Source organism: Melozone crissalis, unplaced genomic scaffold (assembly GCF_028551555.1).
Source record: "Melozone crissalis strain CALT ecotype California unplaced genomic scaffold, PUWL_Pcris_2 ptg000035l_1, whole genome shotgun sequence".
NCBI classification, from domain to species: Eukaryota; Metazoa; Chordata; class Aves; order Passeriformes; family Passerellidae; genus Melozone; species Melozone crissalis.
The window spans coordinates 9716535-9744346 of NW_026535813.1; the positions used below are offsets into that span (position 1 = coordinate 9716535).

The 27812-nt window shown below is 44.5% G+C and overlaps 1 protein-coding gene across 1 annotated transcript in view; it reads right to left on the reverse strand.

Annotated features, from left to right (window-relative positions):
- Positions 1–27812, reverse strand: part of LOC128941423 (CBP80/20-dependent translation initiation factor-like) — a 487587-nt gene that overhangs the window by 400407 nt on the left and 59368 nt on the right. Inside the window, exons 6-7 of the mRNA XM_054283182.1 lie at positions 15006–15079; positions 13974–14078 (exon numbers count right to left, since the gene is read on the reverse strand). Of these exons, the coding sequence (XP_054139157.1) occupies positions 13974–14078; positions 15006–15079 (179 nt within the window). The remainder of the gene's footprint in view (positions 1–13973; positions 14079–15005; positions 15080–27812) is intronic.

A 27812-nucleotide genomic window follows, 5' to 3' on the forward strand; every position in this document is an offset into this window, starting at 1 on the left:
GATAACTTTCTGTTTCACTACCTATGACCTTTTCTTTGATACTCTGTATCCTAGGAGTCCTAGGAAATTCAAAAGGCTTACCATCTAGGCCACACACGTACTGCAACAGCCCCCCTTATTGTGGAGGTTCCCAGGACTCTGGATCGTTGCAAGTTGTTCTCCAATCTGAGTGGGGGAATCTTTGAAGCCTTCAGGCACATGGACCATTTGAGCTGTGTTCTAGGACTTTCTCATTTGAATGCAAAAATTTTCTGGCTCGCTTCCTGGATAGGGAGGCAAAAGAAGGCATCTCTCTCAGGTCTAAAACAGTAAACCAGGTTAGCTCAGGTGTTAAACAAGTTAGTAAAGTATATGGATTTGCTACCACAGGGTATAAATATGTGTTATCTTATTGACAGCCCTCAATCCAGTACTATCAATTATTGGGCTGATTCCTTCCCTATCTTCCTTTTGAGGGTACTGCTCAATTCTCACTGGTTGTGCTCTTTTCTTTAGCTTGATTACTATGGGGGGGGCATTTTTCACCCTCCCTGGTACAGCAGAGGCCCATACCCTCGAAAACACTTACTTACTTATTCTAATATCACTATACTAATGTCTTTCTTAATTTCAATGGCTGTTAATGTTAAGCCTAACATCTTTATATCATTTGCCTCCAGAGCAACGTTTCTCAATTGAGAATGTTTAGCGAATTGAGCGAATTGTGCAAAAACTTCTAAGTACACATAGTACACATGTTACTTTAAAGGTTTGCAAAAGTATGCCTTCTCAGACTGGCCAGTTGTTCAGTTGTTCCCCACACTTCAACATAAACATTCTCCACAGGTACTAAACCTTTATTTAAAACTGAATATATGGCCCTTGTGTCGACTAAAATCCTACTCTTTTCTTTCTTCTGATCTCACTGCCTCTCTCAGAGGGGTCTGTTACATCTTTGTTCTGGATGAAATTGAAATGCCAGGAGGGGATGGGTTCGAGTGGGTATACTTTTGGGGCTAAGTCTTCTTTCCTTTTGGGGAGGTCATCTTTATCCTTCCTCCCTTACCTTAGGAGGAGCCTTTACCAAATCATATGTACTCATTTTGTGAACTGTAATCGCTTTGCGTTTCAGCATGATAATCTTTGTTTGACTTCATACGTTGCTATCTTATGCTACATGCTGAATAACACGTTTGATTTGCTTTCTCTTTGTCTTGTTTTCCTTTTCAAGGGCCAAGACCGGAGGGCGGTCTGATCCCACAGTCCCTTTGCCATTCTGGGTGATTTCTTAAAACAAAAAGATATATCAGCATTCAAAAACCCTATCCCATTTACGTTCCTCTTTTAAAACAGTATTAACTGCAATGAAGTATTATAAATCTTTTTATTTTCTGAGCTGCTCCTACTGGCAGCCTTCTGCCAGTGAGCCCCTCCTAAAAGTGGCTAGTTTAGGAACCTCTTTGCTCTGGTCAGTTCTCATTATCTCTTTCTCCTTGCCCTATCTCATCTCCACCAAAAATTCTCATTACCAAGTTTCACAGTAGTTTCTTAGTCTTCTTCCCACACTCACACACACAGCTCCAGGTGGCAGGTATCAGATGTGATTTCCCACACACGAGCTTCAAGATCTTAGGTTCTGAATCAGCTTGATCACAAAACTTTAATTTACACTCGGAGCATGTGCCCTGATGCTTATTAGAACAGTAATACCAGCGTCTCTCACAAACTCTACACTGCAATAATACTAACGCAGCATGGCAGCCTCTTGATGCACCAAAGGCCTTCAGGAATTGCCCGCAGAGGCAGGGTATTCTGTTTATTACTGAGAACTCTAAATCCCCTTCAGCAGGCTGTTCCCCGTCCAGACTTACTATAGTACCAGCTGAAGTCTCATAAACTCATTCATCTCTTCTAAACTCTGTTTTACAAAATATCAGTCTTTTCTAGTTCTCTTCTTGCACAATCTAAATAAGCACTGTGTCTACTTACACTCGTTTTACTGCCTTGCAAAAAGGCTGTGCTTGTCACAGCAGAAACTCTGATGTGCCCACAGACACAGACACACACACACACCCCTTTATCTCAAATTCACTAGAGCCAAGGCTTGAATTGCTGTGTGGGGGAGAATTTTTGGAATTCCTTTAATTCGCTTTACCACAGTTAAACATAAATCACCATACCATAGTTCTTCCATGTAAAATGCTACTCTTGTTGCAAACAAAATCTTAAAATCTCCACAAACACCACTATACAATACAAGAATCAAATTACCACAATGCAGTGGAAGAAAATCACCACAAAAAATCACTGGGAAAGGGCATATCTCTCAAAGTGCCTATTTTTCTCAACACAACACAGCATACCATAATTCAGCATTTACCCACATCAGTTTTCCCTGGACATAATCAAAATAACAGCACACAGTAAAATTCTAGAGATCAAATCCAAACATCCAGGGTAATGGAACTCTCTGAGCTTGTACTCACGGTTACAATGTACCTAATCTACACAAATCACTACATTTAAACACAATAGATACCATCACTGACGTTCCTTCACTCGTTCCACTTCTCTGCGGGGCACTCCCTGCCCCCACAGCCTGCTGCAGCTGGCACCTCAGGCCTCACTCAGCTGCTTCAAACATGGGTAGTATTCACGCCCCCCCACGCCATGGGTGAACTCACTTTTTTGCTTTCTCTTTCATATACCACACACTCGCATGATTACAGATGCATTAACATTAACCACACAATGCTTTAACCATACAATGATACAGTGTCTGACACACGCACATAGAGATTCACTCGACCCACCCCCAGGGTCACTAGTGGTCTGCCCTATCAGAACAATGAACCCCCGTCTCTAATCCAGCTGCTCCATCAGGGTCACTCAGACATTTTTGAGTCATTTACTCCCTAGCTCTCTTTTCCCCCGGGGGCCCCTCAGAACATACCGTATCCTCCTCGGCAGGCCAGCAAGTCCTTGTCTGTCCTTGCAGGAGGCAAGTCGAGACGAGTGGAGCCCCTCCAGGAAAAAAAATCCTAGGGCGCGCCTTGGAGGTCCGTCTATCCCCCCTGCCCCTGTGGGGACAGAGAACCTCTGGCTGGCTTGCCATAATGTTTTGCTGAGAAAAGAAGAGAACTCCACAACCTTGTAAAAGTTGTAAAGCTGGTATGTTTGTTTATTGCAGCGCTGGACGCATGCGGAGATTTCTCTCCCTAAAAGGGCATGCGTGCCTCTGAGAACTTCAGATCTCCTTTTATCTCCGCTCCTAAATACATATGCATAGAGTTTCACAATAGGTTCATACATATTCATTCTTATGGACTCCTTGTGACATTTATCACCAGTTCCTCTTTATCAAAAAGAATTCCTGGGTCAGGGCGGCCTGCCCTTGCAGTCGTTTCTGGGGTTTTTTTTGTTTCCCGGATTATCTCTGTCCTGCAGTTTTCCCTTCAGCTTTGGCCTTATAGACTTTTCACCCTTCCTAGACATTTCACCTAATTCAAAATGGATTTTTACTCTGGGAGATTTTTCACTCTGTCTCACCCGGACTGTCCGTAACTCTTTGTTTTTTATTGCCTCGTACTGTCGTAATCATAATTGTTCAAATTTTTATTACTCTAATTATTTTACTTTTTTTATAACCATTTTATTATTATTAAACTTTTAGAATTTTAAAACAAGTATTTGGTGTTTTTCACAAAAGATAAGTGTTCTTACCAAAGACAAATAGAAAAGAGAGCAGAGGGGGGAAAGAGAGACGGAGGGAGAAACAGAAGACAGGAACAGCTTTACCACTAGGACCCCAGGCGCCCTGTTTGCGTCAGCTTGGCAGATGGGGTGAGTGCTGCAAGCTGTGGTGAGCCTGCACTGCTCTTGTGACCAGCTGGTCGCTATTCCCTAGCAGCAGCGGGCAGCCTGCCTCTGGTGTCGGTGATTGACAGCTGCAGGCTAGCTGCGGTAGGCTGTTGCCGGGCAACATGGGAAACATGGCAGCAGCAATGGCTGTGGGGTGGGTGCAGGCAGGGCGCAGGCAGCAGCTGTTCCACTGGGGAAACAGCGGAGCACTATGAAATAAACAAAGGGCCAGGAGACTTCTTCTCCTTTTTAATGCCTTTATTAAAAGTGATCAGCTCAGGATTGGGCGGCTTGGCGGGTCTGCAGGTCCCGTCGTCTCCCAGGGCGACTCAGAGGAGGAGGATATGCGCAGCTCTGTCCACAAGGGGCTGAACTGGGGGAATCCAGTCCTCGTGGGAGCCTTTTGGGCGTGGTATTCCCCGCCAGGTGGTGCCCCTCCCACTCAGTCGGCCTGGTCTCACCGCCGGGGTCATCTCTCTTGGTCAGGGCGAGAGGGTCCGAAGGTGTTCCGCATCTCTGCAGGCTCAGCATTCGGCTCCTCACGTCTAGACATCACTCTAGTCTCTCAACTCTTAGGCGGCTCGTGGTTTTGGGGTCTTCTCTGTACACCGGGGGACCCATGCTGCATTGTGGTCTTGGAGTCACTTTGCATAGCCCCCCCCACCTTCTCAGGTCTCTTCACCCTTCTGGGAAAAGAACACCTTAGCCTCGGGCGAGGCTCTGCTAATACAAAAGGAGCGATTAGCCTCAACGACCCATGATTACAATAACAAAACACGAAGAACTTGGGCAGCTACAGTGCTCTGGCTGCCTTTTTGTAACTTTTTCTCACAAAAAAAATATTAACCGAATTTTGTTCATAACAGTCCCCCCTCTTTTTCTTTGATCGAGCTTAAATTCTAAGCTCGCATCAACTCACAATTTTTTTTGTTTTGAATCTACTATAAATCTCTTGTGCACTTTGGTAATCATGGTTACTTAACCTTGTTACTTTCCTTGGTTTCTTCAGGTTGGTCTGCCAGGCAAGTACTATTCTACTAAAACAGATAAATAAGCATAGTAAAGAGAGCAATCCTCCAAGTATACACACACCGAGAAAAACTACCTTTTCCCATACATCCTTTTTGAAAATCTCCGGGTTCTCCCAACCACTGGGATCAAGTGTAGGAGTTTGTTCTTCATTATTTACACATGCTAATCTTTTTATTTCGTTTGAAATGTTCTTAAAAATTGAATTCTTTATTTTTAATACTGCCTGGAGCCTGATGACTGTTTAACATAGGTATTGGGGTCCGAATTTGGCTTTTACAATTTTGGATTTTCTCAATTTCTATTTCACTTTCCCGGTTCTGTTTATTTTCTCCCAAATCATTATATATAGGAACTCCCAAACTTGATCCAGTTTCTTTGGGTAATAAGAAAATTGGTTTTATCACTCTAGCAATGCAGTTGCCAGACGAGATCAAACCTAGGGATTTTGGGCTCCCCTGAAATGTGTTCCAAAAGGGGTTTATCTCTTTTCCAGTACACTCATATAAATACTTGTAACAAACAATTTTTCTTACCATTTTCACCATTTCTTTGCTTTTTACTAGTTCTGCTGAGCTCGTTTCAGCAGCATCACATTCAAAGCACAACCAGGCTTCCCCTATAGGGCACTCTCCTAGGAGTGGCTGCCTAAAAGTGGCAGTATTGTATGCTATCCAATACACTCTCTTATTTTTCTGATAAAGGACCAATTGGGAGGGGTTAACACAATCAGGGTTAGAACTGATGTGGACTCTCGACAAGGAGCTCACTTCCTCCTCATAGAGGGATTGGTAGCATTCACTGTGCCCCTCAGCTGGGCTCCCCTGAGCACAACCAGCAATCAGAGCCATCAGTACTACCCTTCCCACGAGTCCGGTATGGGTCATCTTGCACAGTCTTCCCACCTGGCCTTGCCTCTTGGGGAATTTTACTGAGGAAAAGCTTCCAAGCTCTTTAGAGTCCCTTCTACCCGCTTCTCTGGTTAAACCTCTCTTGGTCTGTTCCCTACCAATTTTGGTTTCCCCTCCCAGGGGAGTGTTCTGTAGAGGATTAACCTGGAGTCTTTAGAAATAAATTGGGGAACTTAACTAGAATTTTTTATTTACAGTCTTAAACTTTTTACCGACATAGTTTACACAGAACAGTTTTGAAACATTTTAAGCAATATTAGAACTCTTGATACCAATTTTTTCCCACACAGTTCAGTCTATTTGACTCTTCCTTCTGAGAGTCAACTTTAAATCCTTTGGTCCTTTTACCACAGTATACTCCGGTGATTTAGCTTGTGAAGCAGATGAATCTTGTCCAGCGCCGGGGGGCGAGAGTGATGTGGACTCTGGTCCAATGCCAGAGGAAGCTGATGTTGGATCTGGTCCCGTACCTGGGGGTGACACTGGCCCTTTTATTCTTGTAATATGAGTCCAACCTTTTTCTTTGGTCCGCACAGCTGAATTAGTGATCATGAGCACCTGGAAGGGGCCTTCAAATTTAGGCATTAATGTTCCCGTATTCCATGATTTTATCAAAACCCAATCTCCTGGGCTAATATTGTGAACTTTTGTGTCGAGAGGGGAAGTTTGAGGAAGGTATCCTTTCTTTCTAAGTCCCTCCAGAGTTCTTCCAATTATTTCTAAATACTTTCTGGTAGCTTCTTCCCCTTCCAGATAGTCTCCTGTGCTATAAGGTGTTAACAAGAATGGCAGCCCAAACATCATTTCATAAGGTGAAATTCTTATGTCAGCCCGAGGTCTTGTTCTGATGCGCAATAGCGCTAGGGGCAAACATTTCAGCCAATTCATTTTTGTTTCTTCAATCAATTTAGTTAACACATTTTTGAGAGTTTTGTTCATTCGCTCCACCCTCCCAGAACTCTGGGGGTGCCATGGAGTATGCAACCTCCATTTTATTCCTAAAGCCCCAATTATATTTTGTAATGTTTGGGACACAAAATGTGGACCTCGGTCTGAATCTATGGTGTTCACCATACCATATCTGGGGATAATGTTCTCTAGGATTGCTTTTGCCACAACTTGAGCCGTTTCCCTCCTGGTCGGGAAGGCTTCTACCCAGTGTGTGAGATGATCAACTATAACCAGTAAATATCTGTACCCTTGTACTGGAGGCATCTCAGTGAAATCTATCTGTATGCTTTGGAAGGGTCTCAGGGCTAATTCCCTTCCTCCAGGTGCTACTTTTCTCATAACTTTCTGGTTCACTTTTTGACAAATGACGCACCCTCTGGTAACAGCCTTAGCCAGGCTATATACACCGATGCATAGGTTATTTCTTAGGAAATGATCACATAGTCCTTGGACTCCCCAGTGAGTTAATTTATGTGGTTCTGTTAGCACTGTCCGAGCCAGTGCTTTATTCAAAAACACCCGTCCATCTGAGGTTACCCACTCCCCCTGTTGTCCTTGATGTAACTTTAAATCTTTTATTGCTTCTAATTCTTCTTCACTAAATACAGGTTCTTCTCCTTTTTCAGGCGTCATTTTTGTCTTCAAAATTTTTACTGGATCTCCTGGTTCTAAAGCTGCTTCTTTGGCTATTTGATCAGCCAGTCGGTTTCCCCTAACTTCTAAACTGTCTCCTCTTTGGTGCCCCTTTATATGGACCACTGCTATTTCTGTAGGTTTATGTAGGGCTTCGAGTACTGATCAGACTAGGTTCTCATGGGCTAAGCTCTTTCCCTTTGAACTTAAATACCCACGTTCCTCCCATATTTTCCCAAATGTGTGAACTGTCCCATATGCATATTGGGAGTCCGTATAAATGGTTCCCTGGTCCCCCTCCAGTAGGCCCAGTCCCCTTTTCAGGGCATATATTTCGCAACTTTGGGCTGACCAGTTTGGGGATAGTTTCCCTTTTTCTGCAATTTGTAATGTTTCTCCATCTATAATGGCATAACCTGAAGCTCTTTTTCCATTTACTACCCTCGAAGAGCCATCTATGAATAAGCTTCTTCCAGTTGCTAGAGGCTGATCTTCCAAATCTTCTCTTACTTTTGTTTGGAGATAAACCAATTCAAGACAATCATGTTCTAAATTCTCTATAGGCTCTCCCATTAAGAATTGTGCTGGATTGAGGGCATTTGATGTGATAAATTCTAAGTCCTCTGTATTTATTAGTATTATCTCATATTTTAATATTCTAGCATCGGTTAACCACTGCGGAGCTCTCTGTCTCAGTACTGCCCTAAGATCATGAGGAGTATGGACTTTAATTTTTCCTTGTAAGGTCAATTTTTGAGTCTCCTCTATCAGAACTGCGGTTGCTGCTACTGCCTGTATGCAAACTGGCCAGCCTCTAGCCACTGGATCTAACAATTTGGATATGTACGCCACAGGTTTCCTGCACCCTCCCCACTCTTGAGTTAATACTCCATAGGCTATACCTCCTTCTGCACTCACAAACAGGTCAAAGCCCTTCCTGAGGTCTGGTAAGCTTAAGACCGGGGCAGAAGACAATTTGTTTTTTAAGTTTTCCAATTGTTGATCATCTTCAGCTGTCCAAATAAGGGGTTCTGGATCCACTAGTTTATTGTACAGAAATTTCACACTCTGTGTGTATTGGTCTAACCATAACTTACAATACCCAAACAAGCCCAGGAGTTTTCTCACATCTCTTTTCGTTTTTGGGGCCGGGAGAGCTAAAATACCTGAAATTCTGTCGGGGCTTAATTTCTTATACCCTCCCCCTATTATGTGCCCCAAGTATGTTACTTCTGATTGCACAAATTGTAGTTTCCCTTGGGACACTTTTAGTCCTTTCTCCCCCAGAAAATTCAAAAGTTTAATACTAGTTTGTCTGACCTGATCTTTTTCCTTTCCTGATACCATCAGGTCATCAACATACTGCAGGATCTGCACTTCTTGTTCAGGGACAAATTGTTCCAACAAACTCTCTAAAGCTTGTCCAAAGAGATTGGGGGATTCAGTGAACCCCTGTGGTAATCGGGTCCACCTTAGCTGTTGTCTCCTTTTTGTACCCGGGTCCTCCCATTCAAAGGCAAACCAATCCCTACTTTCTGTTGCCAGAGGACACGCACAGAAAGCATCCTTCAAATCTGTAACAGTGAACCAAGCATGTTCTCTTGGAATTCTGCTTAAGAGACTATATGGGTTGGGCACAACTGGATGTCTGGCAATGGTTCTTTTGTTGACTTCCCTCAAATCTTGCACCAGCCTATATTTCCCTTCAGCCTTTTTAACTGCCAGTATAGGGGTATTATGTGGTGACATGCAGGGTTCTAAAATTCCCTCTTGCAACAGTTGTTCAATGACTATAGCAAGTCCCTTCTTTCCTTCTAGGGAAATCGGATACTGTTTAACACGTATGGGTGAGGTATCATCCTGCATTTTTTTGTTATCGGTGGAATGTCTAATAAGCCTCTCTTCCCCCCCTCAGCCCATACCACAGGATTTATCTCTGCAACATCTCCTTGAGACAGCTTCATCACTTGTACTACCATTCTCCCTTCCCTTGGAACAATCCCAACCCCCAAATGAACTTGCAGATCCCTTCCTAACAAACTTTTTTCTAAGTTAGGCAGATAAAGAAAATTAGCTTCACACTGCCTTGAGTTTCCAATTATTTTCACTTCTTCAATCACCGATGCTCTAAATGGTCTCCCCTCTGCACCCAATACTTCACAAAATTTTCTCCCAATTTCCATACCTTGTGGTATTTTGTTTAGACAGGACTTATCTGCCCCTGTATCAACCAAAAATTCAAATTCCTCATTTAGGGGTCCCACTTCAAAGTTTACCAAGGGCTCTTCTAGATGTTTCATCGGGTCCCCTATAGTAAAAAGCCCTTGACACCCCTAGTCCTCCCCCTTAAGAATCCTCCCTAAATTGTCCTGTTCCTTGGCTATTGCCTCATCGAGACTGAGCTTTTTACAAAACCTCCTGGTGTGTCCTGCCTCCCCACAGTAATAACACTGTCGTCCTCTCAAAGGGACTTGAGGTCTCTCAATCCTTTGTGCACCTGTCGGTACTGGCCTACCTCTGCCTCCTCCTGATGGTGGACCTGCCCCCCCTGCACTTTCTCTAGCTACAGCAACCATTACCTTAGCCTTGGCCTTTGCTTTTTCTTCCTCCCTCCTTAAATACACCTTCAATGCCTCTTTTAACAATTCATTTATGTCCTTCTCTTGCCAATCTTCCATCTTTTCCAGTTTTCTCCTTATATCAGGCCAAGATTTGGTAACAAATTGGACTTTTAGTAGCATTTGACCTTCTGGGGTGTCTGTGTCTATTTTAGAGTACAACTGGAAGTTCCGCCTTAGGCGATTTAGCCAAGCAGCAGGAGCTTCATCCTTCTCTTGTGCACCCTCAAATGCCAATTGGGTGTTAGTTCCTTTGGGAACTGACTCTTTGATCCCCTGAATTATCAAAGACCTATATTCCCTCATGGCCTTCCTCCCCTCCTCCTGGTTAGGGTTGCAGCTGGGCTCCGTTAGGGCAATTTCTGTTCACCTGATGGCACCTGGAGTCCTGGACTGTTATCTTTCTCCCATATTCTTATGCCAGCCGCCCTTATCATCCGGACCTCTTCTGGGGAAAATAATATACTCAGGATGGAATTCATCTCCCCCCAAGTGTAGATATTTGGACCTAGAAATTGTTCCACTTGGTTGGCTATGCCCACTGGGTCCTCCACTAAATGCCCCAACTCTTTCTTGAATCCTCTCACCTCAGAAGCAGTTAGGGAAGCATTCACAAAGCCAACACCTCCCGCTATTCCTCCCATAGGAACCTCTCTGAGGGGAAAGAGTCTCTCCGCCTTGGAGGTCTTGGAGCTGGTGCTACAGTACGGCCCATCTTCAGATGCCAAACTACTTTGAGGGATCTCTGGGTTACCGTGAACTTCCTGCCCATCAGCAGGTGTACTTGCTGATAGCTGTTCATCGGGCAAGGAGGCATGTGTGCCCCAACTAGGAGGAGGTAAAGGGACAGCAATAGGAGGGGGAGAGGGGGAAAAGAGCCTGAGTGAATATTCAGCGGAGCTGGAGAAGGGGTGGAGAATGTAGCAGGTGGAGTAGGCACTTGTGGTGATGCTGAAGGATCTGGAGGAGCTGAAGTGGGCGGTGAGGGAGTGGTTGGAGGAGATACTGGGTTTATCATAGCGGAAGCTGAAGAGGAAGAAGGAGGAATTTGAGCAGGTGGTAGTGAGATGGCGGCCGGGGGAGGAACCGGACCTGCCATTTGAGGTGCTTGTAGAAGAGGATTATAAGGTGGAGGGGCAGAAGGAGGCAAATAATCCAGGGGGTCCCATCTTTTACTAGTTCCATCATCCCCTCCTTCATTCCCTTCTTTCTTCCTCTGTACCTTACAAATTCGCACCCCTTCATCCCCAATAGCGCTCTTTACCCAGCAAGCCACATACAACAATTGCTCAGGATCAGTATCTCTTCGAGCTGTCAGATAATTATTTAATAGTTGGCACATCCACTTATCCTTTGTCCCACACCAAGGCCATCCCCCTTGCAGTTCTAATTCTGGCCACACTTCCATACAATAATGGATCATTTTCGCTTTATCTAATCCCTCCGTGGCCTCTATAGAATCCCATTTCACTAACAGTTCTCCTAAGGGACTACCGGGAGGTATATCTCTCAGTCTCTTGCCGGTCTTTTTACTACTACAACATCCCATTTTTCAGGTCTCAATAACAAAGACTCAAAGGTGCCTCAACTGACCGGTAATTTCAAAAAAACCTTGTCTGAGGAGCTTCAGCCTCCTCCACTGAAGTTCAAATTTCTGCCTGATGCTCAGGACTTTATACTGAAACAACTGCCCAATCTCTTGATTGCCCAACTTTCCCAGCGTCAGGTCTTACATCTATCGGGACTTGAACACACGAAGCCTCGGCCAAGAATCCGGGTCGTGCCTGACTCCCTCAGTCAGGAAAAACAACTGCCTGATTTTTAGTTTGCCTAACTCGCCAATTTTTAGGCTTCACCGTATCAGGACTTAAAGGCAAACCACAGCCTCCTTCACTGGCGTTTGTGCCTGACTCCCTTTGTCAGGACTTACTTTGCCTGCAGGGCTTGCGAAAACACCCGAATCCTTCTCGGGACTGACAAATCTTACGCGAATCCTTCTCGAGACTTACAAAAGTGCCTGACCTCCCTCTGTCAGGACTTTGGGGTGCATGCCACTCATACACAGTAATTCACTCTGCATGCCCGGAGTGGGGGGGGCCCTTTATTCTTCCTTGGGAGACGACTTCACTCATGCTAATTCCACTCGCTTTCCCCTGTTTCTGGCCTGCCCCTTCGCAGGAGTCAGGAAACGCGGTACTGAGGGGTCCCTCTCGCTTCGAAGGTCCGGCTGCCGGCCCTCGTCTCACTCACACACATGTGCACGTCTCCCACTCCCGCCACCGGATTTCTCACCAGTCCGGTGCTCCGGTGCTCCTCTGCGTCGCTGTCCTGAGCCAATCCCTCTTGGTCCTGGTAGCCAGCTGTCCTCTGAAGATCCAAGATGGCCAGTCCTGAGTCCTCTTGCGGCGTGGCTATTCCAGATGAGAGCCCCCAGCTGAAATAAACAAAGGGCCAGGAGACTTCTTCTCCTTTTTAATGCCTTTATTAAAAGTGATCAGCTCAGGATTGGGCGGCTCGGGGGGTCTGCATTTCCCGTCGTCTCCCAGGGCGACTCAGAGGAGGAGGATATGCGCAGCTCTGTCCACAAGGGGCTGAACTGGGGGAATCCAGTCCTCGTGGGAGCCTTTTGGGCGTGGTATTCCCCGCCAGGTGGTGCCCCTCCCACTCAGTCGGCCTGGTCTCACCGCCGGGGTCGTCTCTCTTGGTCAGGGCGAGAGGGTCTGAAGGTGTTCCGCATCTCTGCAGGCTCAGCATTCGGCTCCTCACGTCTAGACATCACTCTAGTCTCTCAACTCTTAGGCGGCTCGTTGTTTTGGGGTCTTCTCTGTACACCAGGGGACCCATGCTGCATTGTGGTCTTGGAGTCACTTTGCATAGCCCCCCCCCACCTTCTCAGGTCTCTTCACCCTTCTGGGAAAAGAACACCTTAGCCTCGGGCGAGGCTCTGCTAATACAAAAGGAGCGATTAGCCTCAACGACCCATGATTACAATAACAAAACACGAAGAACTTGGGCAGCTACAGTGCTCTGGCTGCCTTTTTGTAACTTTTTCTCACAAAAAAAATATTAACCGAATTTTGTTCACAACACACTAGGTTGTCGTGATGATGAGCTGCCTCAGGGAAGCAGCAAAGCAGTGCAGATCGACAGGTGTGGAGTGGGAAGCAGGACTGCAGGGAGGAAAAGGCAGGGGGGAGGGGGATCAAGCTGGAAAAATGCCCCCAGTTGTGGTGGAGTTAACTGCTTTTATGTGCTATGGCTCCTCCCATAGCCTGATTTCCTGGGCATTTTTTCCCAGGCATCCAGGAGTCTGTCCCCCTGGCAAAGGGGGAGGAGGTCACTCGCAGCCCATTCCCAAAAGCATTCTCTCCCCTGACTGGCTGCCAGGTGATGTCTCCCCTTAACATATGATACCTGTTAAGGCTCCCAGCACATGCACAGTCCCTATAGTAATTTTTCACCTCATGTATAACATATGTTGAGGCATAAATAAAAATTGTGAGAAACAACCACTCACTTTTAAAATTTTAAAGGTTTATTAAACCTTAACAAAAATACAACAAAAGGACTAAATAAGGAAAAATTGCAGCACTGGGAGCTCCCCTGCCCCCCGTGACTACCAGCCACGTGGCTCATCTTCAAAATGGATGCTCCCCCTTCTATATCTCTAGCCCCTCCTAGAGTCCTGTCAGTCAACACCTTCCTTGCTGTCCAGTGGTGGAGTTCACTTTCTCCTACCTTGATTGGAGGTCAGGTATTACTATAGTAACAAGTCAACCCTCACAAATGCTCTGACTACCAAGGTGATCCCATGATAACAGTGGGGGGGGGGAGGACATATTACAGTAACATACATATACATCTACGAAACTTCTCTTAACATACATATAATGTTCACCCCTTAGTTTTGAGAGCCAACCATCTCATTACTCATCTATAAGAAAAATCAAATCGGTCCCTCTCAGCACGGTGTTGCATGCACAGCACTCACCCTTCTCTGTCTTTTTGAGGCAACAGGTGTTTGGAGTTGTTTTGCAGCTTCTTGTGAAATTGGGTGAAATCTAGTTTTTCAGACTGCAAGTCCCATGTCGCACCACTAGGAAAGAAAAACGGGAAAAATCAAAGAAAGAAAGTTCACTACTAACTAAACACCACTGAGCTGAAGACGAGAGGGCACATAGGAGCCTACAGGCAAGGAAAGTTGATATTTCACAAATCACCACTCCCTGCTGCAGAACGCATGGATGGAGGCCTCCAGTCTTCATATTTCTGTTCCTACTTCTGTCTCCTTTCTTTTAATTTTTTTCTCTTTTTTTTTTTTGTTTTTGAGATACTGAGCTCCTGTTGCTTGATCTAAACCCCTAGTTTTGTAAAATGATGCAGCGTGATCCAACACGCACCTTGCAAGCTATACTTGCTCTCTATATAAAGGGGGTATTGCAACAGGTAGTGGTCTGGTCCATGCAATGGAGATATTCTCTCTGGTCCTGCACAACCTGCTCCAATGGCCTTGAGGAAGTGCCAGGTGGGAACTCAACCCCCATAGATTCTTGCAGTGCTCCAGGCACACAGAGAGAGATGCATAAAACTGGACAGAAAACATATCTCACTTCTTTCTCCATGTTGAAGCATGAATTGAAGAGCTCTTTCCAGTAGCTGCAAAGCCAACACATAATCACACCTCCATTTAATAGAAGTGTAAAAACCTGGAGCAGTAGCTCAAAACTGCCTCAAGTCTTGCCTGTGCAGCTCTTGGATGATTACAAGTAATTTAATCAGTATCACTTTCAGATGTTTGGACTGCAAATCCATTCAGAAGCTTCTCCAAAGCACATAGGACACTTTAAGTAGACTGACTGTTCTTAGTGCTGCAGGTTAAATTGGGATGGAGGGGAGGAGGAGCAGTGATGCAAGTACTGGCAGGGTATTCACTGGTGCTTGGATTCTAGCAGGGTGGATATGCAGGCAAAGGCTGAGACGCCACAGTCCATCTCTCACTTAAAGCATTTAAAAACTGACTTACCTGAAGGAGTCAAAGGTGTTGGCAGCCCAGATGTCCGTGCCCAGCATGTCAAGGGAGCTCTCCTTGTTGCCATTCTAGGAGGGAGGGAAAGGCAGTTACTGGCCAGAAGGCACAAAGCACTATCCCAACCACAACACTGACTGGCACAGCCTCTCCCACTGCCAGCTGCTTAAGTGTTCCAGCTCTGCATGTGGGCTCCTCTGCTCCTATATGAATCAATGCTCACTGCAATGCAGAGTCCCCTTGCCCACTGCAAAAGTGCACCAATGAAGGCAAGAAGTGAGAGTTACAGCCTTGAGGACACAAAGCTGCGGACAACATGGAGCAGATAATTTATAGACTCAGCTCTGACTTCTGCCCCTCTTTTCCATAACCTTCAAACTCACTAAGGTCCAGTGGGTGCAGTGCTATTCCTGTCATAAAGACACAGCTTCAGAGTCACAGAGCCATTGAGGTGGGAAGGAACCTCTGAAGCTCATTTTATCCAACCCTCTTGCTCAAGCAGGATCATCTAATATAGAATAGTTTGGGTTGGAAGGGACCTTTAAAGGTCACCTAGTCAAATCAGGTGCCTAAGATGACATCCATATGGCTTTTGAATATCTCTAAGGATGGAGATACTCTTTCTCAGCAGCTATCAGAGCCTGTTGTCGCCAAAAAAGATGGGGAAAGTCATCCTATTTCTTCAAGGAGTCATGGTGTCATGACTTCTCCTTGCTCTAAAACCAGGCAGGGAACATTGGAACCGTGCACTGTGCCACCTCTGCCATGCACACTAGGGTAATATATGGTAGGGATAATTCATGCTATTAATGTATGGTATAAAAATATTGTGAAATCCAAACCATGTCTTTTGGCCACCCTGGCCGGGAGCAGCTGTCTTATTCAGATTCAACTAGTTCCCAGACACAAGATAACAATCTACACCTTAATGTAAGAATAGAAGCTTCCAGGATGATGATTGTCTGTTTCCTGAGTTGTCGGGAGCCACCCGAAAGCGATTATCGCCTTGCCGATTGCATCTATCAAGATAGTCAGCAACGCCACTCTGATACATCTGAATGCACGGCTCCTCCGGAGCCAATTGACACCAATGGCACACCTGGACGAGGCTTTTGTCCACCTCTGCACATGAAAAGCAACAGCGATGCATGTGAAGAGACACAAAGGAAATTTGGTCATCTTTGCCTTGGGCAGAATAAACTGTATAAAACCTCGCTGAGCGAAGCCGCGAGCGTGAACTGAGGCGACTCTGACACTTGGGAGGTCAGATCTGCGTTCACCCGGCGCTGATCCCAGGCTTGACGCTCTTTGACTGTGGTGGTTTCGAAGACCGAACTTCAGTCTTGCAGACAAATTAATAAATTTTTTCAAAATTTTTGATAATTTTGGCTCACATTTGATCATTTATAACACTAGCAAATGGGTTCACATGGTTATTCTGGTACACATTCTACCAACACTAAGGTGAAGACCTTACACTCATCCTTCAAGGCCTCTTTACAGTCATCAGCCCTCACATATCGTCCCTGCAGAAAGAGGGCTGCCCTCTCTACCCTTAACAGGGGAAGAAGTAAAGCGGATCAGATTTTACAATTCAAGACCATTCAAGAAAACAAACAACTCAGACTTAAATAGGATAGAAAAGTAAATGCATCACAAATAGGGAATCCCATATTACCAATTCTCCCCCTCCCATTTCTTATGCATTTTCGGATTATTTATCTTGAACATATTCAGGTTATTGAAGTACTTCAGCACAAATAGTCCCACTGGTGAAACATGCTGGAGAAGGTGGCTTCCATATATTCCCCATTGTATAATTTCTATAATTTTAAAATATTATTGCTAATAACCAAGGTACTAAAAACTCAAAAATGCGACTGTTTCTTAATGAAGTCCCAGACCTCAATCTGCCTATAAAGTGAGGAATCTTTTCCCAATGAGCAGGATGCACATCCTCAGTGCACATCACAGATAGTTTCACTTCACAGCCATTCCCAGTACAATCAATTTAGACACCAGATACTCCAAACAAAGCCATATTGCCCCCCTTTTTTTGGTCTCCTCGAAGGGGTTTATGGACTATGACTTTAACCTCCAGGGATCTGCAGGTTAACATGTCTTCATCAAGAAACAAAGCATGAGAAATATATTAAATTCTCATGATCGATGATGGAAAGCAATCTTTTTATTTTAGGCAAATATGATTTTCTCCCACCAAGAAGATAAATTAGTTTTCTAAAGCCATAGAAACATCCTCATGCAGTATAATGAAAATACACATGGGCAGGTCTTCTAAGCCATCCTGCAGACAAATCCATTTCTCTTTCCACTTCATAGAATCATAGAATTATTAAGGTTAGAAAAGGCCTCTACGATCATTGAATCCAACCATTAACCCAGCACTGCTAAGTCCACCACTAAACCATGCCCCTAAATGTTTCCTATGGATATGGAATATTTGAAGTTACAATGAGGCTGAAATAAACAAAGCCTGATAAACAATACTGGCAAACCATTAACAACAGATGAGGAGAAGACTGAGGTACTCAACAACTTTTTTGCCTGTGCTGGTTTGACCAGGAAGTGGGAATTCTGAGATGCTGTGGTCAAACCAATGGGTGCTCAGATTTTGATATTGGCACCTGATGTGGCCAGTGGCCAGTGGGGTTTGGACACACCTCTGAGAACACACAGGGGTTAAAAACCAGAGCTTCGTCCCTGGGAGTTTCTCTTGGGACTTCCGTCGGGAAAGGCTTTGCATCTCTCCCCCTGTCCCAGCTGCTGGCTGGGCGGGGAGAGGGGAAAAGCCACTCGGCCATGAGGTAGGCCCAGCCCAAAGATGGAAGGGTAGAAGAGACCAAGTCACATCAGGCAGCCCCCCCCCCCCCCCCCGCCCCCCCCCCCCCCCCCCGCGCCCCAGAGAAGAGAGAGAGAGAGAGCCAGCATCTGAATTCGATAGCGGTGCTGGCCCAGGAGGAGAAGGGGGAGGAGTGGTCGGGCAGCGTAGGAGTTCCGGACAGGCAGAGACTGAAAATTTTAACCCTTTTCCTGCATGATTGAGACCTTGCAAATGCTGATCCTCCTGGAGCTGAATAAGAAAAGAGATAAGATAAGAGGGAATGGGCCACAAGGGAAGCACAGAAGACTCTTGAGTGGGGGAGAGATGACGGAGTGGCCTTTTGCCTGGACTTTTCTTGTGTGGCCATAGACTGAACCATTTTTTTCCTGTGACACAGAGACTGCATTTAGGGGGAGGCAGTGCCTCAGAACCAGGAGGGTTCAGAGTGGGTACCCCTTGGTCCCAGGGGGTGAAAAATTGGGGGGGACAGATGTCCCGAAGGAGAGACTGTGCCTTTTTTTGGAGTGAGACAAGGCATCCTTGAAAGACAACCCTAGAAGCAGCTCTGGTCCATGCACAGTGGTGAGAGCACTGGGCATGGAAGGAAAGGTGTCACCATGGCAAAAGGACTTCCTGGGCGGTGCTGAGTGACATGGAAGCACACGAGGTTTCAACGTGTTTCCAGGGGAAGCCTATGGTGCAAGAAGGACTCCTCTCCTCTTCATGAACTGAAGATTGAGTATTCTAAAGGGTGGTGCCAGACTGAGAGTTGGTGATTTTGGGGGAATGTATTGCATTGGGAAATTTGGTGGGGGGGAGGAGGAAAGTGCTTTTGTAAGGTTTTTCATTTTTTCCCTTATGGTTTTTTTTTTCTTTCTTCTTTTCTTGTAGTTTAGTTAATAAAGTTTTCTTTATTTCTAACCTGGTGCATGCTTTGCTTATTCCTGGTCACATCTCACAGCAGACACCAGGGAGAGGGTATTCTCATGGGGGCACTGGCTTTGTGCCAGGGCTAAACCATGACATTTGCCTCAGTCTTCAATTGCAGTCACTCTTCCCGCACCTCTCAAGTGGATTGACCACAAAATGGGGACTGGAGGAAGAAAGTTCTTCCTGCTGTGAGTGAAGATGCGGTTGTGAGAGACTGAAATGTTGATGGCTAATGACTCAAAACAATCAGCCCTTTGTAGAGGCAGCAGGGTGCTTTTCTGAGGCTAGGTTTGCACTCCCTTAGGGGAAGGAGGTGTGTTTGGATGTGTGGTGGCACATCCTCTGGTCTGCATAAAACAGAGAGGAACACCTACCATGGAAGCTACAAACTAGATGAGGCAGACCCTGCAGAGATAGGATGGTGCTTTTTACCATGACAACTGTCCTCCCTTACAAAAATTGGCTAAATTGTAAAATCTCCCCCCCAACCCCTGGGGAAGGTCACATTCACATGGGAGAGTTAAACATAGGCCTAAGGGTATTCATCCCTTCTGATGGGGCATAACTGGCTCAACTGCACAGAGGTGAGAGGCAGCTGTCATGTCTTAGAAGGTGTCATAATGTGGATGTGACAAGTTGGTCAGAGAGCCAAACAGATTGGTTTCCCAGGCATTGTTCTGGGAAAGCTGTGAGAACTATGAGAAAGAATTAAAACAATTCTTATCTCAGTCTGTGCACCTGCTGTTTTTGAACACGTGGAATGCACGTATGTGATGTTTATGGAAAGAGATGTACAAGAAGGTGTTGTTCCTAATCAACTTATGGTGTGAAAGGTGTTGTTTTAAGGACCAACCAGGTTCTGGGTGAACGATCCTGCTTCTAAATATGGGGAGTTTGTAATAAAGCTTGCTTAATGCCTTCTGAAGAGACCTAGGGTGTATGTGTTGCTCATTCTGCTGTCTGTAACTCAACGATGACATCATAAACCATCAAAGGCTCCCAAAGTGTGTCCAGACTCATTTCTGAGGCCTTTCACCAGAGGACTTGTCTCGGTTTGAGACAAGTTAGGAGGAAACATCCTGAAATGAACGTCTCCTTTAAAGAAAGCAGGTTTTGGCACTGCCTCCTCTGACCAAATGAAAGTAATTTCTTGGAGGAAAGTGAAAAAAAACTGTTTTTTTAACACACACAAAGTGCACACAGGCACGGGAAAAAAAGAATAATGTTAATTATTAAAACCATCTTACTGTGGAGAAAGCTGGTGAATTCAGAGTTCTTTCTGTAGGTGTGGCTTAGCTCTTCCCGAGGTCAAGAGCCAGGATGCGACATCCCAACATCCCGGGGCCTCCCCACTGGCTCCCGGCTATGGTCTGTTCTTGGACCAGAGCAAAGCTGAACAGGTCCAGAAGAAGCCACAGAAGTCAACAAAGAAGCTGTATGAAGTCCTGGGAAAACTTCTTGCCTCAGCTAACAAAAAAGAAGCTAGCTAAAAGCAAAGTGATTAACTCTCCTGAGACATAAACTTTAAGAAATTTAGGGATTTTAGAGTATCTGAGGTTTTAGTTAAAGATAAGCTTTATTGGAGTTAATCAAAATAAATGGGTAGGCCTTGATGAAGTTAAGAGTTAGTAGTTAACTAATAATTGATTGCTTGTCAACATAATGTTTGGTTATCTGGGTTTATAATGAAGAATATAGAAACTGATAAATAGCTTTTAGGAACATAAGACAATTTTAGGCCTCCTCTGTTCTGAAACCAATTGAAGACCGGGAATGGGAGTTCTACCAAGAGTTCATTTGTCATATTTGCATTGAAAAGGTAGAAAGGTCAGAACGAGGAAGACTTAATTTACTTCCTCATTTTGGGACCCCTCCCCATGAAAGGGACCACTGACCCATTTCAAGGATCAAACTACTCATGCCTAATAGCTTTTGAACTAATTACCATATGAAGTGGGGAATGGGATGGACCAAAGTTATGAATATGCATTTGTATTTTGGGTATTCAATACTTGTATAGATAAAAGGATTCTGTAATCACCTGTAAATCACAGTGTGTATTTGGGAGCTATCCCGCATGCTGCCCAGCATCACAATAAACACACACTTTCTAACTTAAAACTGTTAGAGAGTCTTTGTCCGCCACAGTTGGATATCAGTACTAGATCAATATCCATATTTTTAATAAATCACTCCTTCTCTACTGAGAAAGAACAGGGGAGGATGTGTGTTTAAACACAAACCACTGAAAGAATTCCCCCAGCTTCCCCCCCCCGCTCCCTAGACCTAGATTAAAGTTACAGTACCCATGTCTGGGCATATGGGCATAAAGCAGATAATAGGGGATAGAGTATCATAAAGTCACCTCAAGACAGGACTGAAAGCTCTCAGCCCCCCAGGGAAAGTACCTGGGAGTTCTCACCTAGCATGAGCATATATTAACCCATTGTATTTTGTGTTTCATGGGCTTTTTTGTCCACCCTGACAGATCAAGATGGTGACCCTCACTTTGACAAGACTACGACCATCACTTCGACCAATGGACATATTAATTGCAATGACCAAGTTTCATTGTGAGATTCATTGGTGATTATATGTGTTATAAACGAATTAGCCAGTTTGATTAATGAGGAGAATTTATTTTATAATTAAAATACAATCGTAAAAACGCCACAAGCAAAGATCACATCTGCCCTGAACCAGGCTAACAGTGTGGAGGGGGCACTATGGCTCCTCTCCTCTGAACATTACAAAGAGACAGCTCTTACAAAGTCTTTTTTATACATTTCCAACCTCCGAGGGTGGCCGGGGAGGGTTTCTTGCTTTCTTATTGTTGATCTTATCTTTTTAGCATATTCATGTAGTTTTTCCTTTCTTGCTGTCCCTCTTGCAGAGAGTTTCTTGAAACTGGTAAATAATTCACTTAGTTAGAGGAAAATCTCTTGCAATATACATTCTAGGAGACACATATTTACCTTATCGATGATGCATATTGAATGCATATTGGTGGGCTTTGGTCCAAAGAATAATTCTCTGGAATCAACATTTCTGGAGATGAATATTCAGGCTAGGATTTTGGTGCATATCGCTGTAATCTCATCAGAGGGAATTTCCTGGAACCCTCCTTTGGTATGTCAGGATTTTTATCAGGTGAGATTACTGTAGCCTCAGCATGAATTTATACATATCATATATTACATATGTTTATGCTCTTATCCTTTCTTTCTCTTTCTTTCTTTTACCTTATGCATTTTCTTAAGTGATATTTTAATGTTTTCATATTGCTATATTACTATAGATGGTAATAATCAAAATGGCTACATACCTGCTTTCCACTGCAACCAAATTGTTCTAAAATAAACCCTACATCCATATATTTACAAAAACCAATCATTCAGTGTAATTTTATTCTAATCCACCCCAAGGGATCTATCAACAAGAACCTGGGTTACTCTTGCCTTGTGGCATGGGTCATAACACAAGTTTGTGAACACCCAAGGAACTTGATTGTACATAAGTCCATGGGACCTGATGAGATGCATCCCAAAGTCCCAAGGGAATTAGCTGATGTAGCTGTCAAGTCATTCTCCATGATATTTGAAAAGTCATGGCAGTCAGGTGACATCTCTGGTGACTGGAAATAGGTAAACACTACCCCCATGTTTAAAAAGGGTAGAAAGGAGGACCCTGGGAACAACTGACCTGTCAGTCTCATTGGTATGCCTGAGAAGATAATGGAACAGATCCTGCTAGAAGCTCTGCTAAGGCACATTGAGGACAGGGAGGTGATTTGAGACTGCTAGCACAATTTCACCAAGGGCAAGTCTTGCCTGACCAACCTAGTGGCCTTCTATGATGAAGTGACTACATCAGTGAACAAGGGAAGGGCTAGAGGTGTCATTTATCTTGACTCCTCTAAAGCCTTTGACACCGACCCCCACAACATCCTTCCCTTTAAATTGGAGAGATTTTTCAATGGATAAGGAATGGGTTGGATGATTGAATCCAGAGGGTAGTAGTCAATGGCTCAGTCCTGATGGACATCAGTGTGTATTGGGTTTTTATGGCCAGGTTTTGGTAGTGGGGGGGGTTACAGGGGTGGCTTCTGAGAGAAGCTGCTAGAAGCTTCCTTCCATGTCCAGGAGATCCAATGCCATCTGGATCCAAGTCCGGACCAATCAGAAATGGTGGTACTGCCTTTTGTTATAACACATTTAAGAAGAAGGAAAAAAAGCAGTTATTGTGCAGATGTAATTGCGGCCAGAGGAAAGTGGGGTGAGAATATGTGAGACGAACAGCTTTGCTGACACCAAGGCCAATGGAGAAGGAAGGGTGTCACAGTAACAAGTCCCTGGATAGGTTGGATTTAAACCTCTACAGGGGACCCTCAGCCAACCCTGTTCAAGCTTAGATGCAGGCACACCACTGGCCAGAGATCTGAGTGGAGAGAGATTCTACCAATCAGCTGTTTTAACCCGGGAGTTTCAAACCCCCTATATAAGCAGGCCTCCATAATAAACCAATGCTGTTGTCTCATGGATCTCTGAGAGTTTGTGTCATCCCTGTCTCCAACCAATGACCCCATGTAAGAGAGAGGGAGAAGGTGCTCCAGGTACCAGAGCTGGGATTCCTCTGCAGCCCATGGTGAAAACCAGGGTGAAGTAGGCTGTCCCTCGGCAACCCATGGAAGACTACAGGGTTGCAGACACCCACCTGCAGCCCATGGAGGAGACCCATGATGGAGCTGGTGGATGCCTGAGAAGAGGCTGTGACCCTGTGGGAGCCCTGTGCTGAAACAGCCTGTTCTTCAAGGATTGTAGCCACTGAAAAGTGACCCACGTTGCAGCAGTTTGTGGAGAACTGTTGCCCATGAGATGGACTCATATTGGAGAATTCATGGACAACTGTCTCCCGTGGGAGGGACCCCAAACTGGAGCAGGGAAAGGGCTCATCTCCCTGAGCAACAGCAGAAACATGTGATGAACTGATTTTAACCCCCATTCTCTGTCTCCATGCACCACTGGAGAGGAGGAGGTAGACCTGAAAAGAAGGAAGGGGAGGAAGATGTTTTTAAGGTCTTATTTTACTTCTCATTGTTCTGCTCTGATTTTGCTAGTAATAAATTCAATTAATATCTCTAATTCCAGCCTATTTTGCCTGTAACAGTATTTGGTGAGTGATCTCTCACTGTCCTTAACTCATGAACCTTTCATTATATATTGTCTCCTCTGTGAAGTACTAAGACTTGAACAACAGGCCCTGAACCAAAGTTGACCTCTAGATGAACCTTCCAACCAAATGTTATAGGCATCTGCTTATCAACGCAGTATTAATAGCAATACAATATATGTAACCTTTCATTGGTGAAATATGCATCTACCTTTCCAAATTTAGAAACTGGACAAGGCCACATCTGGCCTTATTTGGGGGTGCAAGATCAAAGACAACTCCCTTGGTTCCTCCTTGAGCCCTGGCCAGGCTTTAGGAGAAATCCAGCAGGAGAATAAAAACAAATGTTCCTGCATTAGAAGTAATGGTAGGTTGTTTATGATAAAAGCTGAGCTACTCTCACAGAGAAGTCAGAAGCCTCGTTGCCTGCAAAGGTGGATGCATTGCAGGATTTCCCAGTTACCGGGAGTGGTTCTCCAGTACTTCGCTGAGACAGCTTCCCCCAGCTGCTGATTGCGGATCTGGATGAAGGAGTAAAGTATTACAGTCACTAGTGATGTATCTTTTAATCATTATAGGCAATCTTTTGTACAAAGTTAAGGTGCATTGCTTATGTGGTGGTTCATCCCTCCCTGTGGCAGCAGCTCTCTGGCCACAGAAAGCAACAGACGACTTTCCCAGGATTTTTCTGGGGAAGGCTGTGAGAAGATCAGAGAAAAGGATGAGAAACAATTCTTATCTTAGCCTGCTGCACCTGTTGTTGTGCACATGTGGAATGCGTTATGGAGATTTATTTACCAAAGGGTGATTTCTTAATTGGACACTGGATGGTGTTTTGATGGATTGACCAATTAGGTCAAAACTGTATCGGACTGTCTGTAAGGGTTACGAGCTTAACAAGTATAGTATAATATAGTATAAGAAAGAGATTGATCAGCCTTCTGCAATCATGGAGTCAATGCTAATTATTACCCAGCTGGGGGTCTGTAGCGACACCCTCCCCCCCAACTTCCCCACTCCTTCCTAGGCTGCAGTGTGATCTGAGAAAATGATTGTTAGGCCTCCTTGTCTTTGAAAACACCTATAGCAAATCTGGAAGTTAGGTCAAGTTATAGTTACAATTTAGGCTAAATGCTGTTAAGTGTTATTTCTCTGTTAGATTGTTAAGGTTAGGCTATAAATTAAGGTATGAGTTAAGTTAAAGTACTGTTAAGTGTTGTTAAGCTTTAGACTGCATTCCTTTTCACCCTTGTTTACACTGTCTTTACACACACACACACACCCCCACTCACCCCCCTAGGTAGTTTTCAATTAATTTCTGGTTTGATTGCCTGAATTCTGTTTGGTTTTGTTGTTGCTTGCTTTCCCTAGTTGTGCCTTAGTTGTCCTTTGTAAGTAGAGTGAAAGTTGAGCTTTGTAGTTTAATATTGAATCTGACTTTTGCTCATATCCTTGTTGGTGATTTTCGGGCGATCACAAGCACACTCGTCTGGGACAGCTTAGCTCATCCTTTTGCAATTCTTTACAGTTTTGGATCATAGTAAATTACACTATTCCTTAAGTTGGTGTCTGTGTCTTTGGTGTTGACCCTACCCACCAGCAAAACAAAATTGGTGTAGTTAGCTAGATCAGAACGAAATGCCGCTTTTTAAATCTAAATGTAAGAAATCTAAATTCAAGGAATCAGTCCTCTCCAAAATTCCTGGATGGAAAGATCTTCCCCATAGTTCACTGGCTCTTGAGTGGGCTTAGGTTGGAGGACTGTGTGATCAATGGGGAATTCAGTTAAAAGAAGCTAAACCACTGGATGTATTGAAATGTATCCAAAAATTGCATACTGAAAAAGTAAAAGACCTTGTGGGTTTGGGAAAACGGAGATGGATTTTGTTAAGAACACATAAAAAAAAAAACCACCAACAGAAGGGACAGTTGTTGTTGAAATGCTCTAACATGAAGCAACAGATGTCTGAGTTGCAGAATTAAATTGTAATGTCACAGTGTCAAAACAAGCTGCTTGCTGATAAGTTGGACACTTACCAGACTGTAGCCAAGAAGGCTGCAGTTCGAGTGGCTCATTAGAAGTATAAGAAAAGAAGGGTGCAAGTGAATCACAAGCAAGTGCATACGGTGATTGCAGAGGCAGGTGTACAGAGGAATCCTGATAAATGGGATGGAGATAATTGGGATTCTATGGATTCCGATGAGGCTTGATACCTTAGGTTTTAACTTTTTCTGTTCTGTTTTGGTGCGCAGTGTAGCAGGCACAGGGCCTGCAAGGGCCCCGTGGCGAGCAGAAGCCTAAAGATAGGAAATGCCAAGTCATGGTGAATGGGCTAGAAAGACCCTTTTCTGCCTTTGGACCCCTGCTTATCTCTCTGTAACCCTATAGGTCACTTTCCTTTAACCCTTGCTATTGGACAATTTCTGATCCCCCTGTATCCTATATAAAGGGCTGGTTTAGCCTGGTTCTGGTAGAAGAGCTGTCACTTGAACCCTTCTCAGAAGACTCAATAAAGACATCACTGTGGAACTCCAAATGGACTTCTCTCTCCCCTGCGTCTGCCTGCCTGCGGCACCTAGCAAGCTAAGAGCTGAGATCACGATGGGCTGATAATCACTGAAGAGCTGATATCACTTAAGCTTGCTTAGGTTGCCAGTGGCTGAGAACTGCTTGGGTACTAGGGCAGTCTGTCCTGGAGAGGACTGCGCTATCCAGACCCGTGCGGCCTGCTGGAAGACACCCTGAACCCAGAAGGAGGCCATATTAGTGCAGCTTTAAGCTTTATATTGTGTTACTAGGATCTTTTCACAGGGTGGTGAAGACAAAACAATCCTATTCTAGCTGGAGACTCACGGACAATCTTTTCAAACTTCGGGCCCAAAGCATAAACAACGTGAAAAGAGGAGAGCGAGCAAGTAAGCAAGGAGGATGAAACTTCATAATTTGAAGCTATTAATTGGACAGTTAACTCCTATATGCAAATGGACAAAAACTTATAAAAATGTGAGATCTCGTGATCAAGCCTTCTTTTGCTTCCATCTTGGAGCCACCTGGGCAGAGCCATGACTGTGGCTCTGGTACTGCCAGGGTGTGGCCTTTGAAGACACTTCAATAGATATCCACTTTATTCCTCTTAACTCCATCTAGCCTCTGTTCCAGCTCCTTAAGGCATCAGGTTGGTTCCCCAGAAGAATTTGTTGATGTGTGACCAGCATAGAGATAAAAGATAGAATTGGAGGACAGGACAGAAGCTAATGGTCAGCATGTTAGCAGAGATGTGACAGAGGATTACACTAAGCATGAAGTAAATTTTATAATTGAACGGTTTAGGTAAAGAGTGGGAAAACCCCTCCTCTCTTGAATGGTGCATTTGCACAATTAGGGAGCATTGGGGTAACCCTAGACTCAGGGAACTCTAAGAAATTTTTAGTTTTGAACTCAGCTTCTTTTGTGCAGGATGCATTTTGGAATAATGTTCACAGTACTGATTTGTTAGTTTTGGCTGCTCAAGGTTATAATACTCAATACCCTACAGAAAATGATTGGATAGGATCTGAACATCAGTGGTATACTTTGCCAGACTGTATAAAATAAATAAAGAAGGAGGGAATGTGTGGTAGATAGGGACAGGCGGTCGGAAGATTACGCGATGTAACGGAAAGGCAGGACTCCTTTTTCCCCTAAGATAAGAGATTACCCTAGGAATGTAGCCCCCCTAACAGTAGAGCCAGTAACTTTCCATTCCACCCCTGGTAACTTTCCACTCCTTACTAACCATACATAGTAAAGGCAGACCCCCTCTGACGAAGAGAACCCCTTAGATTATAAAACCTCACGAGAAGAGATAATAAACACCTTTGAC